Source organism: Neomonachus schauinslandi, chromosome 5 (assembly GCF_002201575.2).
Source record: "Neomonachus schauinslandi chromosome 5, ASM220157v2, whole genome shotgun sequence".
Taxonomy (NCBI): Eukaryota; Metazoa; Chordata; class Mammalia; order Carnivora; family Phocidae; genus Neomonachus; species Neomonachus schauinslandi.
This window is the reverse complement of record NC_058407.1, coordinates 41625495-41641664: the sequence shown is the minus strand read 5'-3', so window position 1 is coordinate 41641664 and position 16170 is coordinate 41625495. Positions and strand designations below refer to the sequence as shown.

Sequence of the window (16170 nt, the reverse complement as noted above, 5' to 3'; positions counted from 1 at the left end):
AATCTAAAAGCAAACAACCTTTAACCTCATGCTTCTTAAGAAAGCAGATGGTAAGTATTAAGAAAAGTTTTCCTCTTCCAACAAATATACCTCCTTACCAGAAAACTGAACAACTTATAGCTATCATTAAATATCTCTGCTTATTGTTCACATAGTAAAGAGAAATCTGCAATTTATTATACTAGACGAAATTTTAATTTAATAGAGAAATTTCCATCCCACAGATACTACTAAGATAAATAATATTAAATTTCTAGAGACCTAAAAAAAAAAAGCTGGAACTATAATTTACAAGAAAAAAAGAAATGAATTTTGACTAGGTCTAGGGAAAAATCTCTATTTTACAACCACTGATACAACTGTTATAAAATACTTGTTATAAAATACCAATGAAAAAAGCTAATTTTATTCTTCCAGAAAGAAAGAGGAATTCTTCCGGTGAACCCAGTTCTTCCCTGGAAAGAAAATCTGAGGCTAGAACAGTATAATTTTGATAGACAAAGTGTAATTTTAAGTTGTAAGATCAAAGAATAAAATGAATTTGAGAAGCATAAACATAAAGAAGATATAGATTCAAAATAAAAAGGAAGAAAAAGTCAATTTTAACAAATCCTGTAGTATCACTTGGGTATTTTCAAATAGCTTATGGGCCAACTCCTAGAACCACCATCTAGTCAGACTGCTTGGGTTTCGAGCTTGGTTCCATGCTAGAAAAATTACTTAAGTAACCCCTTTAGGCCTCAATCTCTTTATCTGGGTAATAGGGAAAATTACAACCTCCTTAAAGGTATGAGAATTTTTAAAAGGGGTCCACATAAGGTGCTCAAGAGTCCCAGATACCAAGTAAGAACTGTTAAATATTACTTTTACCTTATCATAGATACTGACTTTAAAGCTGTTTAAACAATGTCCTAAGCATATTTTGCTTGTGGAGAATGTTCTGATGATCATCTAATTGGACAAATTTCCTTCCCTCCCAACAATATTGGGAATTCAATAAATTTGACATTAAAAATCTTTTTTAATAATTTAAAAATTCATTATAATTCTTTCAATTCCTAAGAGTAGTAGTAAAGAATAAATACTATACATAAAGGGTTTTGAAAGTTGTTTTTTCACTTGAGAATCACATGATATATAATTAACAGAGGTTCTCTGGGTTAAATTCTTTCCCTATAGGAAGTGCCTAATCCCAGAATGGAACTAACTCTCTAATCCTAAATTTAGTCCTGCTATGACTATAGGCTACTGAAATAAAAGTTAAAAGTCCAGGTGTTTTATAGGTGTATGTATATTGCCTAATTAAGCAATACCAAAAAATATTTAAAAGCTGAAGTTCCTTTTGTTTAACCCTAAGTCTCAATTAGGTGGTTTCCCTTAAAGAAGAACCTCTAAACCTTTTATTCGTATATAATTGACCGTCTTAGAAACTAAAACAATGATTGCTTTGTAAAAATTTAAACTAAATCCATTTATTCCATTAGTGTGTAGTGCATGCTGAGCAAGGAGCCCGATGTGGGGCTCCATCCCAGGACCCTGGGATCATGACCTGAACCAAAGGCAGACGCTTAGCCAACTGAGCCACCCAGGTGCCCTGCATTCCTATTTTCCTGATTAAGTTTCTGCTTTTACACACAGAAGTGACCACAGTAATACTTTTTAGTTTTAAAACAGAGCTCCATCTTCAAAGATAGCTAAACCTCAAGAGTACATAGGACTGCTTCTAGTCACATATTTACATCACTACAGGAAAGACCACACAAATAAATGGCAGCTCTGTTCTAGGGGATCTTATAATTTTGATAGCAACAAAAACACTATAAATATGATACAATATTACAAAGCAAAGTTAGTAATTGCAATAAAAAAAACAGTACAAACTTAATCGCCACGGAGAACACATTATAAAGTACGATGAAAATTTGGGAAACATTTTCTGCAAAAATTTTTAAGATAGATCTTAAAGCTAAACAAAGCCTTTTGGTACACAGTTCAACGTGGGCAGAAAGAAAAAGAGGAATAATGCACTTGAAAACAGAAGCAAATTTAGAAGTCCTGGCAGAGGTCAGAAATCATTAGATTAATTGATTTATCTCCACTCTGAAACTCACAGATTGTCATCTTTATCTTTTACCTATGTAACAAGTGCTTACTTACCTTCACTGCCCAAATAGACTGCTCCAAAGGATGAAAAAGTTTGAAACAAAAGCCATCCTTTTTTGATGGACGTTCAATGATTTCACAGGCATTCAGAAGGACTGTTCCTACCCACTGACCATTTTTTTGGGTTTTATAAATCAGTAGCACCCCGGGTTTCAAAACACACCACAACTTGGTCCAGCTCTTTAGAGTACCACGAATCTACAGAAAGATAAGTTTATTTAGGAAATAAAGCTCTTTTTCTCTTTTTGCTCCACAATATAAAAACTCAGTAATGGCAAATAGGATGTTTTAATCTAAAATTTCCACAAAATATACACTTTAGATTCAGTAGATTTTTTTTTTAAGCTACTAGATGGTAAGCACTGCACGCAAAGCTAAAAATAGCATAGCTCCTGCCGCCAAGAAACTTAAAGTCTAGCCAGAGACGAGGTCAACAGTTTCAAAATAATGCGCCAAGTAGAATCGTTTTCCTAACCCTCCAGGCCAGCCCAGGAGCCATTAAAATATACTTTCCTAGTACCAAGATTCTCCTCTTCTTAGCAACTATCATAATTTTATTTGTGGGAGTATAAGAAAATTCCACCTTTTTAAAAGATTTTTATTTATTTGTCACAGAGAGAGAGAGAGAGCACAAGCAGGGGGAGCTGCAGGCAGAGGGGAGAAGCAGGCTCCCCGCTGAGCCCAAGGCAGCCACTTAACCAACTGAGCCACCCAGGCATCCCAAGATTATTCCACCTTTTAAGATTGTTTCCCTCCTACCACTATATCAGCAGTGCTGAAATCGCTGCTAGCACAACCACCAGGCATTCCCTAAATATTCACTGAGTGGTAGAAGAGGGAAGAACTCTCTTCCAACCCCTAAAATTACCTTCTCTAAATTACTCTGTTCTTAGTAATTACATAAACTGTGCCATTTCAGTTCTTGGGGGAATTTTAAAACACAGTTACCTGAATCTCTCTCTCTAATCTCAAAATGTTCCTCGTTCCAGGATTTAATGTGATGGCAATAACAAGTCTATAACTGTTTTTTCCTATCAATTTCTATTTCTGTCATCCATTAAAAATGTTTCTATGCAAGTCACTGAATTCACAATACTGAAAAGAATGCTAATATATTTAGAATAAAAACTAGGAATTATCCTCACTTTTACTTACTGTAAAACATCTGCTCTCTCAAAGCACTTTTATGAATTACGAAATAAATATAGGACTCCCTAACCCCTGAAATAGGCATACCACAGTAACTGTAAATAAGAAAAAAATAGTAAGGGGGAGTTTGGAGCCAGGAATGAAGAGAAAATCTTTGAGAAAAGTATGTGTTTATGTAAAAGAAATGGAAAGACAAGAAAAGCAAAAGGAAGAGTTATCCTAAGATAACATTCTGGATCTGGGACATGTGATAATAGAACATGGATGGCAAATATCAGAATGAAGGTATGATTTAGAAAAGTCAGCCAGGGGATGTGTTGGGGACTTTTAGGGGGTTAGCTGCAGGAATCCAATGTCAGAAGACAAGAGGAAGAAGTTTAGCTCTGAAAAACCCAAATGAGACGTGGAGCTTAAAGACAGTCAAAGTAAGTCGAATGTGTTTCCAGCACAACACTGAAGAAGACCCTAGTACTACCTGAACTAACAAGGAAACTATCATTAGGCTCCCATTTTAGTGAGAGAATTTCCACAAAAGATCTCCTAAGGATTTTACATTGGAGGTTGTACCAACTTTTTGGGAGTGGAAAACTTTCAGGGCTGGGGTGATTTTTAGATTAATGTCAGGTACTAAAATTTCCTGGGAGTCAGAGTCTCAACAAGATCATTCTTAAACTCAGCATTAGTCTGAAAGATTCCAACTAAATAACCTTCAGATAAGAATGAGAAAGAGGATAGTGGGGGATGATAAAAAAAGGAAATGAAAGATAGTGGAAATAACCAGAGGCCAAAATAAGGTATGGAAACAGCAATATGCACGTTTTTCTGAAAATTAATCCTTTCCAAATGATAACTTTTGTATTAACTTTGCTTAATATCTTCTCAATAATGCATACAAGTCTACAATAATACTAAATGATAGTTTGAACAGCAAAATATTTCTTTAGACTATATAATGTCACACAAACCAAAAAGCCTTTTAAAAAGAACTGCTATCCATATCTGATGTTATTTCAAGACAGACAATGTTAAGTTTCCTTCTCCCCATTAAGACTGGAACATAGAACCTCTGGGATACAATTAATAGGTTGCCAGTGAAAAACAATCATCCCAGGAGTTGTTTTTGTCTTGAAGGCTTTAGATGCACTCTGGGCTTTCCTATTCCAGTAGGTAAACATCCAGCAATATGAATTCAAGCTTCAATACAAACTGACCTTCAACCAATCAGCCATAACAATAACAGAAGGATCTGTGATTGTACTGAGTAACTCCTTTGTGGCTCTTTTCTTTTCTTCTCGGTAATTTTTCTTTTGCACCTATTTAACAAAAATAATAGAAAAATTAAAAATTCATTAGAAATGGGCAATTTCTTTCTAAAAATTTAGGTCTATAACATGTAGAGTATAAGATTCTAAACCTCTTTTAGAATTCTAGCATTTTAGGATAAAAGAACTTTTTTTTTAAGAGCTGGTAGGAATTTTTAGAGTCTAGTTTTTCTGATCACTAGTTCTCTGTATCTTTTTGAAGAATTTACCTTTTTTTAATTACACAATACTACATGTATCCAATCTCATGGTAAGAATTTCAAACAACACAAATAAAGCTAAAAGCTTTATTAGACCCTATCCTATTCCCAATCCCCAGAACTGACCACTATTAACACTTTTGGAAAACACTATCCTTTCAGGCTTTTTCTACGTATACAACCTATAGAAATATATAGCTCTTGAGGTTTTGTTTTTTAAACATTTTTTTAAAAAAGGTTCTCCCATTCAATATTTTTGGGAGCATTTCCATGCCTACCTCATTCATTTAATTGCTACATAAGCTTCGTAGTATGAATAAAACATGGGGTTAACTGGACACATTCTGCATACCAGTTACTGTTCTAAGCACTTTACAAGTACTATCTCATTATCTTCACAATAACCCCAGAAAGTAAGACAATTATTATCCTTATTTTACAGATGAGAAAACTGAAGGACAAAGAGTGACTTACCCAGGATCACACAGCTAGTAAGTCATGGAGGCACGATTCATCAAAGGCAGACTGGCTCTAAAAGACATGCTCTTAACCACCATGCTATTACTGCTCTATAATTTTTCTTAAGTTCTCTTACTGATGGAATCCACTCTGTTATCAGTTTTTTCATATTGCAGACAGTGCTGCATTTGTTTGCAACTGGCAATTTTGCTCTTTCCTGATACTAAGATATTATCATAAAATGATATTAATTCATTCAAAATATCAAAGTTTTACCTTCGTAAGTTACCTCTGAGGTAATCTGGGAAGGATGCAGTGGATTAATATAGTCTTATTATTACTTTGTTATTAAATGGATGGAAAAGTGGTGATAAACTATCAGTGATACATTTCTTTTAGCTATAAAACCTTCCTGTTTTACACTTAATGACAAAAAGACTATATACACCTAACAAAATTTAAATAATTCTACAGCCAAAAAACTTCAGACTTTTGGTCTTTACTAATATGCATATCTGAATAACAGTAGATTTAATATGGGATTGCAAATGCAAATGCATACAGGATCAGATATAAGAAAAAAAGGGGTAAAAATAGACCATGCAGGGATAAGAGTCAATTAGAGAGCATGTGTTTCTTAAGATCCAGGATCCGTGGCCATTCTGGAAGGCAAGCCCAAGTGCATATTTCTTAAAGAGAGGTTGGAAAGCTGAACTTGTATTTGTTACCTCAAATTTTTAAAACATTGTATACATCAAACAAATGTATCTACCTGTGGGCCAAATTCAGCCCACGACCCTGCAAGTTCGTAAACTTGAATTTCAAAAAGCACCAGAGCTTCCCATAACACGTTCTACAACACAGTGATGTGCCCAACTCGGTTCAAGTGTGCAGAGCTGTCCAGTCCTCAGCCAAAGGAATGGTCAGGTGAGGCCGGAGGCAGCATCCGACAGTCATCAAGGAGCCTCTTCAGTTGACTTCAGTGTGCCATACAAATATTAACATTCTTTATGTGTGCCTGTCTGGATATTATTTTTCTTTCTTTAGGAGACACATATTTATCTTGTTATTGTTAGCCTACTTTCAAAAGCACATGCAAAGCACAATGTTATTTATGAAATAACTGGAAACTAACCTTGAGAGATTCTTTCTTTGTGAGCTTGCTTGAAGCAGAACTATCCTTCTCCGAGCCATTATAAAGTTTAGATTCAGACTGAATCACACAGAAATGAACAAAGAGAAATCATAATTAAAACCTTCACTTATTCTACATATACAGCATATACAAATTAATGTTAAAGCTATGTTTGTGAATTCTTCCCATTTATTGCTGTGATTTAGGCAAAAATAAATTTTCAGGTGTCCATTTTCCCTATATAGATACCTTTAGTTTAAAAGCTAATCCATGTTAAACCCACAAAAGCACAAAATAAACACTAATCAGGGGTGCCTGGCTGGCTCAGAAAAGGATGCAATTCTTGATCTTGGGGTCGTGACTTCAAGTCTCACATTGGAGGTAGAGATTACTAAAAAAAAAAAACCCTAATCAATAAACTAATCTACAATGTGAGGTTAAATAAGATCATTTGTAAATTTTTGCATTCTACTTTCCAGAATATTTCTAAGAAACATATGCAATTATTTATTCTTAAAACGAAAGTATCCAAAGCAATGTAATTTTTTAACAGTTAAAATATTCCAAGTTAATAAAATCAACCATGTACATTCTAGTTACTGCACACATTGCCCTATTGCTACTTCTCCAATGGAAAGAAATATATCTTCAGAAATTAGTATTAAAACACTATCTAATTTGTAGTGTTCAAAAACCAATATTCCTAGCATCTACTTCTTCCTACCTATCCTAAGTGCCCCTGAAGTATTATTGTCTTAAACTTGTTTCCAAACTTTGCTTATACTTATTTTTATTTGATCTTCATAAGAACCTTGACAAATAGAAGTACCTGGGTGGCTCAGCTGGTTAAGCATCCAACTCTTGATTTTGGCTCAGGTTATGATCTCAAGGTGTGAGATCGAGCCCCACACTGGGGTCCGCACTTAGTGGAAGTCCACTTCTCTCCCTCTGAACCCCCCCAGAGGTGCACTAGCACTCTTTCTCCCTCTCTCAAATAAATAAATAAATCTTAAAAAAAAAAAAAAAAAGAACCTTAAAAATAGACATAACAAGTGGTTTTAGCTCCATTTTACAAATCATGAAAGGGAGGCTCTGGAGGTTGATTTTCTAAACTAACAATAATGTAACAGGGATCAGAATGTAGGTCTCCTGATAGCACTCTTTTGAAGAGACTACATTCTTTCACCAGAGTAAAAGAGCACAAATGTGAAAGCTGCTTCTATAAATCTTGGACAATAAAATTAAGCACGCTTAGTGTCCTCTGTCCTATGATTTTCATTTTTATCTATTGTTAGATACAGGAGAAGGTATTTAAAGTACTTAGCATGGGGGCGCCTGGGTGGCTCAGTTGGTTAAGCGACTGCCTTCGGCTCAGGTCATGATCCTGGAGTCCCTGGATCGAGTCCCACATCGAGCTCCCTGCTCGGCAGAGAGTCTGCTTCTCCCTCTGACCCTCCCCCCTCTCATGGGCTCACTCTCTCTCATTCTCTCTCTCAAATAAATAAAATCTTAAAAAAAATAAATAAATAAAGTACTCAGCATGACTCCTGGTGCCAAGAAAGTATATGGGGCTTGATCCAAATGGTGGCTTTCAAATGTTGAATGGCTAGACCTGCAAAGCACTAGGTGTGATTACAGATAACAAAACTTTGGGTATGAACTCCCTCACTCCATTTGAAGAACCATGAAGGCAGGGACCATACTTATTCACCAATGACACCCAGCTATCACCTGGGGAAAAGAAAGGGCTCACTAAATATCTGATGAATTAATAAAATGAAAATTAAACTAGCATTTGCAACTCATTTCTTTTACCTCTCTGAAAAAACACCTCTGCTACTTGGTACGAAATATGGGTGATTATGGTGATGATGACAATAACTGGCTGCACTAGATAGAAGGGAACTACAAACTATGTACAATGCAGAAGGTGGGGATTAACCCAATTAAATTTTTGTTAAAGTCACTCCTTTGAAAACTGAACTTGAAACATCATACTACTTACTCTCATGGCAATGGCACACTGATTGTGATAACAAAACAATTTTACAAAGTTGCTCAAGCCAAACAGTCTCTGTCTTCTCCTTGCCCCTGAGAACCTAAAGATGGCACAGCTACTGTCAGAAAAATAGGATGATTTCTATTTCTCACAGCTTAATAGGAAAATGTGTATTATAATATACTTCTTAGACACTAGTAAATGAAGAATAAATGCTAACAGAAATGGCTGCTTATTCTTTACCAAGTACTTTCCTAAACACTTCACATGCACTACCTCATTTAATCCTCAAAGCAACCCTATGAAATAGTAATAATATCTCCCTTTTGCTAATAAGAAAACCAAGACTAACCAATTAAAAATAACTTCCCAAAGTCGCAGAGCCAATAAGGAGATGAGCTGGGATTTGTACCCCGGTCTACCTAATTCCCAGTCTCATGCTCTTAGCCATTTCACTGTAATGATTTCTCACCTTTTAAAACTATTTACACAGAATTTTAGCCAGACTCAAATTTAAGATTTATCTTCATGAACAACAGGAAATATGTTTCCCTGACATGACAAGATCTGGCTTGGTGATTCCTAAAAGATTCTAGAATATAAGGCACCTGCAGGCCAGAAGGGGGTTATCTGAGCTTGGTAAATTTTAGAGAACACATATTTCAAGGAATCCTTGCCATTCTGTGTAGCCAGTTCTGGGGGAAAAAAAAATCCACTGACCAAGTTCTACAAGCTTTTTAAATACACTATACCAAAGTTTTCTGTATCAACAGGTTTCCTTTTAAATACCAAAACTCAAACTATTTTTGTCGGAAATATTTTACTAAACTAACTTGGTCCTTTTTTATAACCTTACTGAACACTATCTTAATGATCACCACAGGGTTTAATATATAGTACTGTTTGTTTCTTCATTAAATGGTCTTAGAATGCTCAGTAGGTTGTTTTCTTTTTCCTTCCTTCTTTTCATTTCCCCCCATAACTATTGTCCTCCTACGGGCTGCATGATTCAGGAGGTTATTCAATCTCTTTCAGTCTTAGCTTCCTTGTTTGTAAATGAGGATACTCTTATTAACCTGTAGGGTTGCTCTGAGGGTTAAATGAGGTAGTGTGCATGATGTGTTTAACATACTACTTGGTATATATTGTGTTTCAGGTTTGTGACTATCCTCTAGAGTGTAAGTGCTATCAAAAATCTGGCCTTTAAATAAATGGAACATTTACGTATGAGAATACTTTCCTCTTGCTTTGAAAACTACAAAATACTACAGATATAAGGGATAATGTTCATGTTAATATGACTAGATCAGATATCCTGATTTGGAAGGGTTTTTTAAATGTCCAGGGACATACATTTTTTACATCAAGTGATAGACATGTAGCATCCCTATAAATAAGCAGATGTATGTATGCCTGGAGAATCAAGTCAATAAATAGATCTGGGCTCAAAAACCACTACCCTTGTAGTAGGATTACTTTTATCCCACTAGACACAGTACCCATGCTGGAAATTCCTTTTGTTGAGATGGACTACTAAAAATTCATTTAAAAACGCTAACAGCAAGATGAGATGGGATTTGATTAACTGACTTTTCCAATCCACTCATTTATAGGATGCATGAGAAATAGAAACTGTATTTTTTTTAAAAATGAGGGGGTAAAAAAGTGTATTCCATTGTGCTTACTGGTCTTAATCATGTATTTTAAGAAATAATCCCAAATCCTATGACCAAAATGGCAGTATTAATACTTTTTGCATCAAATTCAGAAAAATATAAGGTTAAAATTATGATCGTCTCAGTTATGCACACTGATTACAGAAGGAATAACAAAACTTTGTTTCCTGAAGTTACTTAAGTAAGGTTAAAATGTTCAGAATTCCATGAGAATGTGGTTTAATGATAAATGTATAAATTTTAGGATTGTTGTGAAAAATAAGACTGGGTTATGTGTTAGAATATTTAAGGACAAACTGGTGACTATGCATCTCTTCAGCTAACAGAATAAACAAGGATTAAATCTAAGTTAAGATAGAATCAATAGGTTTCAACTGTTGGAAAATATCAGGATTTAAGAACAATTTTACTTACACTAGTTACCATGTTAAGAATCCCATTCACTCACTGTAATTCCCCCTCCCTTTTTAAATAAACTCTATGTCCAACGTGGGGCCTGAATTCACAACCCCAAGATCAAGAGTCGCATGCTCTACCAACTGAGCCAGCCAGGTGTCCCTCCACTGTAATTCTTATTCAAAAAAAGAAGATGAATTCTCAAATACCTACTATTAACCAGGTACTCTGTCAGGCACTTGCAGTATCACAATCTGGGAAGTGGATCTTTTCTCCTTTGTACAGATAAGAAAACTGAAGCCATTTTGAATCCCAGCTTTACCACTCTGACCCTTATTTAATTTCTCTAAGCTTCAGTTTGTTCACTTAGAACATGGGGCCAATAATACCTACCACCTTTTAGTATTGTTATGAGAGTTAAGGTGACACACAGTAAGCTCTTAATACAAAATAGCTATTAATATCACTGTAATTAGTATCTAAGAAGTCACAGGTAATATATATGAATCAAGATTCAAACTTGCTTTTTTGACTTTAAAAAAGTGCTGTCCAGCAGAACTTTCTGAATGACAGAAATGCTATATATGGCTACTGAGCACTTGAGATATGGCTAGTGTAACTGAGGAACTTCTAATTTCACTTGATTTTAGTTAATTTAAATTTAAAGAGTCCAAAATGATTGGTGCTATTAAAGGTACAGCTCTGTTTTTATTTTTATTTAGTTTTGTGTATGTGTTTGTTTTTTTTTTTTAAGATTGTATTTATTTATTTGACAGAGAGAGAGACAGCGAGAGAGGGAACACAAGCAGGGGGAGTGGTAGAGGGAGAAGCAGGCTTCCCGCAGAGCAGGGAGCCCAATGCGGGGCTCGATCCCAGGACCTCGGGATCATGACCTGAGCCGAAGGCAGTGGCTTAACCGACTGAGCCACCCAGGCGCCCCTAAAAGTACAGTTCTAAATCCTATTTTTTTTTCATTAATCCACCCTGCTTCATTAAGGTATGTAAATTTTCTTTTCAGGCTCCCTGCCCTCCTTCTTCCCCTCCCCCCAATTTAGAGACTACATATAGGTGGCTGTGATATATAAGTGTGGGGTTTAAGTATTTAGACTTCTGAGAAGGAATACTGTTCTACCACATATTCAACAATTCTGGTATTAATTGCTTGAAAATAGGTTTTAAAAAGTTCTATAAATTTCATTATATTTCTAGCTATTGAAGACTCAAAATAAATTATTTTTCCTTTACACATCTCATAAAATGATCAAGGAATTTCTTACTTGTATGTTATATATATATACACGGTACTATTAAACTTCTATCCTAAGTACTTTTACACATATGATATTTAAGTAATGAATACTTGAAAAGTGTGGATAAAGTGTGTATAAAATTATACATTAAAAAAAATCATGCACTCTTCTCAACCATTGTCATGCATGGAAACAAAAATGTAGGTTTTTTTCATGTTCTGTTCGTCATACATATGCCCACTTCTATTTTGTTAAGAAAGGTGTTTAATCATGTAAACAGTTTCTTTCCCACAGTGGAATGCCACAACTGCTCCCATGAGGACAGCTAGAGACTAGGAGCTGTGGCAGAAAAATAATGGGTAGCAGCTCTCATTAGCTGAGAACAGCAGAGAATACACTAGCTTAAGAAATAGATTTTCTGACAGTCACTGAAGTTTGATTCCACAAACAAAAGCTTCTTCTATTGAACCTCCTGAAACCTCCTGAAATAACAGTCAGAAGTCAAATTCTTTAACAAATTATAGCAAATATATTATATATAGAATATATATATTCTATATATAATATTAGAGAAATTACAAACCCATAGGAAAAGCAATGTATTACATAGTGTTTCTCAAATTTGAATATATACTCTTAAAGAAAAAGTTCTCAACAGTAAAAATATATACAAGTATCCCAGTTTGAGAATTACTAATTTAGGAAACTGTATCTCATTCTAAGAAAATGTCTTTCAATTGCAGGCCATTACTGCAAGAGACCTTGGCCTTTAACTGGTAAAATGTATGTATTTTTTTTTTTAAGATTTTATTTATTTATTTGACAGAGAGACACAGCGAGAGAGGGAACACAAGCAGGGGGAATGGAGGAGGGAGAAGCAGGCTTCCCACCAAGCAGGGAGCCCGATGTGGGCCTCGATCCCAGGACCCTGGGATCATGACCTGAGCTGAAGGCAGACATTTAACGACTGAGTCACCCAGGTGCCCCAAAATGTATTTTGACTGTCATTCAAATAAACTCAAAACACTTAAGAGTTAAAAAACAAAACAAAACACAAGGAATCCTGAGAACTTCTCCGAATGGAATTCTCAGTCTGAGAAGTACTACAATAACAGACATATCAGAAGCAATATAACTCTGGAGAGAACACACTGGTTACCAATAGGCTGTATTTCTAAGTAACCAACAGGACCGACATCAACCCCAGTGGAACTTTCCTTTTTTCTTATATACGGCATGATTTAGATATACCAACATAAAAACATCCCATAAAAATCTGATAGAATTTTACTGTTCTTCTTCTTAAATATTAGAAAAAGGCCATAGTCATGTATTTGGGGACAACACATGCTTACCTTGCTCTTTGACATAGAAAGTGAAGATTCATCTTTATTTTGAGAAATGTCTTCCTTTCCTCTTTCAAAACCTTTAAAAAACATTGTTATTATTTTAGTATTACTATATAGCATACAGGCATTAAGAAGCAAATGCATATAAGTCATCCAATTTCAAATATACATTATACTTGATGTATACTGGTACAAAAACTTAGACTAAACATACAGTGTTAAACTATTATAGTTTAAAACCCTTCTAAGGGATCATATGTAGTATAATAACTCTTTAGAATAAATTAAGGCTTACAAAGGCAATGAAGTCTTTTCCTGAACCCATCAGCATCAAGCTAAATACCTCTTTTCTGTGCTCCTAGAGCACTTTTCATGAACTCAGGCCTCATGGAGTTTTTATTCTAGTTACTAAATTAATCTTTTTTTTTTTTAAGATTTATTTATTTATGGGATGCCTGGGTGGCTCAGTCAGTTAAGCGTCTGCCTTCAGCTCAGGTCATGACCCCAGGGTCCTGGGATTGAGCCCCACATTGGGCTCCTGGCTCAGCAGGGAGCCTGCTTCTCCCTCTCCCTCTGCCTCTCCCCCTGCTCATGCTCTCTGCTCTATCTCTGTGCCTCAAATGAATAAAAATTTTTTTTAAATCTTAAAAAAAAAAAAGATTGATTTATTTATTTTGAGAGAGAGACAGAGAGAAAGAGAAGCAGACTCCCCCATGAGTGCAGAGCCCGACATGGGCGGGGCTTGATCTCAGGACTCTGAGATCAAAACCTGAGCTGAAACCAAGAGTCGGTTGCTCCACTGACTGAGCCACCCAAGCGCCCCTCTAGTGAACTCTTTTCTAATAAAGAATCCTAACTGAAAGAACCAACCCAGCATATTTTTAACACCTCTTGCCAAATCAGAAACAATTCTAGAATTGGTGATAAAGGACTAGAGAAAATAAATCTAGATTGAGGGACAGACTTAAAAACCTAACAATGTGCTTATTGTGAGAATTAAATGAGGATCCATTAGAAAGCATTTAGCATAGTATTTTCCATATAGTATACATTCAATTCATGTTGACTTTTTTTTTTTTTAAAGATTTTATTTATTTGAGACAGAGAGAATGAGAGAGACAGAGAGCACATGAGAGGGGGGAGGGTCAGAGGGAGAAGCAGGCTCCCTGCCGAGCAGGGAGCCCGATGCGGAACTCGATCCCGGGACTCCAGGATCATGACCTGAGCCGAAGGCAGCCGCTTAACCAACTGAGCCACCCAGGCGCCCTCAATTCATGTTGACTCTTAAGATGATCATCGGCAGTGACTATTGTATACAAATTCTAAAAGAATGAATCTAAAATACATGAATGTACTGGGATGAACATGCACAGATCCCTGCAATCATGTAACACATTAACATAACACTATGCCAAAAGCAATTAACAGATTAATGTTATTAAGAGTACAATTAGAGAGGGGTGCCTGGGTGGCTCAGTCGGTTGAGCATCTGCCTTCGGCCTGGGTCATGATCCCAGGGTCCTGGGATCGAGCCCCGCATTGGGCTCCCTGCTCAGTGGGAAGCCTGCTTCTCTAACTCCCACTCCCCCTGCTTGTGTTCCTGCTCTCGCTCTCTCTGTGTCAAATAAATAAAATCTAAAAAAAAAAAAAGTACAATTAGAGAAATGTTAATACTGAAATTTGCGTGGCAGGTATAAAAGGAGCAGTACTCGGGGCGCCTGGGTGGCTCAGTTGGTTAAGCGACTGCCTTCGGCTCAGGTCATGATCCTGGAGTCCCAGGATCGAGTCCCGCATCGGGCTCCCTGCTCAGCGGGGAGTCTGCTCCTCCCTCCCCCGCTCCCCCCTCTTGTGCTCTCTCACTCTCTCTCTCTCTCAAATAAATAAATAAATAAAATCTTTAAAAAAAAAAAATAAAAATAAAAGGAGCAGTACTCAATTTAAAGATGTTCCTTCTACTTTTGAGGGCAAGTATTATTAACTCTTCCCTATAATAATTTGTTCTAAGTCCAATAAAGCCTATATTAAAAATACATACATAATTATTCATAAAGCAGCACTTAAATAATCATCAGTAGCACCAGTGCCTGAAGCATTTAAAAATTATTTCTAACATATTAATAATACCATTTTTCTCTATTTGGCTTTTATTAGCTAAAAACAAATCCATTCCAATTTCCTAATCCAGAGATTTTACTGCATTGTTTTCTGTAATATGAAGAAGGTATCTTCCCCCACCCCCCAACTCTGTTAAGGAGGATCACTCAATCCCAATACTAGGGGGAAACAAAACTATTTCATAAATGCAACATGAAATTTTAAATAACTTACCAAAATTTTAGACTTTAGTATAAAGCAAACCAAAGTTACTTAATTCAGTTTAAAAATTCTCAAATATTTATTCAGAGTAGTAACATTTTATAATAAGTAATTCTTTTTTAAGATTTATTTATTTTAGAGAGCACGTGAGCATGGGGGGAGGGACAGAGGGCGAGGGAGAATTTTTTTTTTTTTTTAAGATTTATTTATTTATTTGACAGAGAGAGAGAGCAAGCAGAAGCAGGGGGAGTGGCAGAGGGAGGAGGAGCAGGCTCCCCACCAAGGAGGGAGACTGATGGGGGGCTCAATCCAGGACGCTGGGATCATGATCTGAGCCAAAGGCAGACGCTTAACCAACTGAGCAACCCAGGCACCCCTGTAATAAGTAATTCTTAATATTAATGAATTATTATTTTCTACCATGTGTGGAGATTTAAAATTACTTTAAAATTACTCCTCTATTTTTTTAAAAAAGTGGTATTTATAGACAAAATTCTGAAGCCTATAACACATTATTGACCATTATTAATAATGCAGAGCAATTTCAGATCATGACTTTTTACCAGGTTTCCTTGTTAGTGATTTTAGGTAGTAAATTCTCTTCCTACTATCCTCCCAACTGCCTCAATGATACAGAAATCTATATCCCCACCAAAATGGCTAAAATTAAAGGGATACTACCTTCCAAGTACAGATTAGAATGTGGAGCAACTGGAACTCTATTCACTACTGGTAAGAGTATAATGGGACATAACC

The 16170-nt window shown here is 35.9% G+C and overlaps 1 protein-coding gene and 1 non-coding gene across 4 annotated transcripts in view; both read right to left on the bottom strand.

Moving 5' to 3' along the window:
• OSBPL8 (oxysterol binding protein like 8) overlaps nt 1-16170 on the bottom strand; it is a 159391-nt gene that overhangs the window by 33855 nt on the left and 109366 nt on the right. For all 3 annotated transcript variants that reach the window (XM_044915365.1, XM_044915366.1, XM_044915367.1), the window contains 4 exons: nt 13105-13175; nt 6429-6506; nt 4524-4625; nt 2158-2361 (listed from right to left, as the gene is read on the bottom strand). In XM_044915365.1, coding sequence (XP_044771300.1) covers nt 2158-2361; nt 4524-4625; nt 6429-6506; nt 13105-13175 — 455 coding nt within the window. The remainder of the gene's footprint in view (nt 1-2157; nt 2362-4523; nt 4626-6428; nt 6507-13104; nt 13176-16170) is intronic.
• LOC123325016 lies at nt 11966-12096 on the bottom strand. Its single transcript, XR_006540184.1, has one exon. It is a non-coding gene; the product is annotated as a small nucleolar RNA SNORA41 (small nucleolar RNA).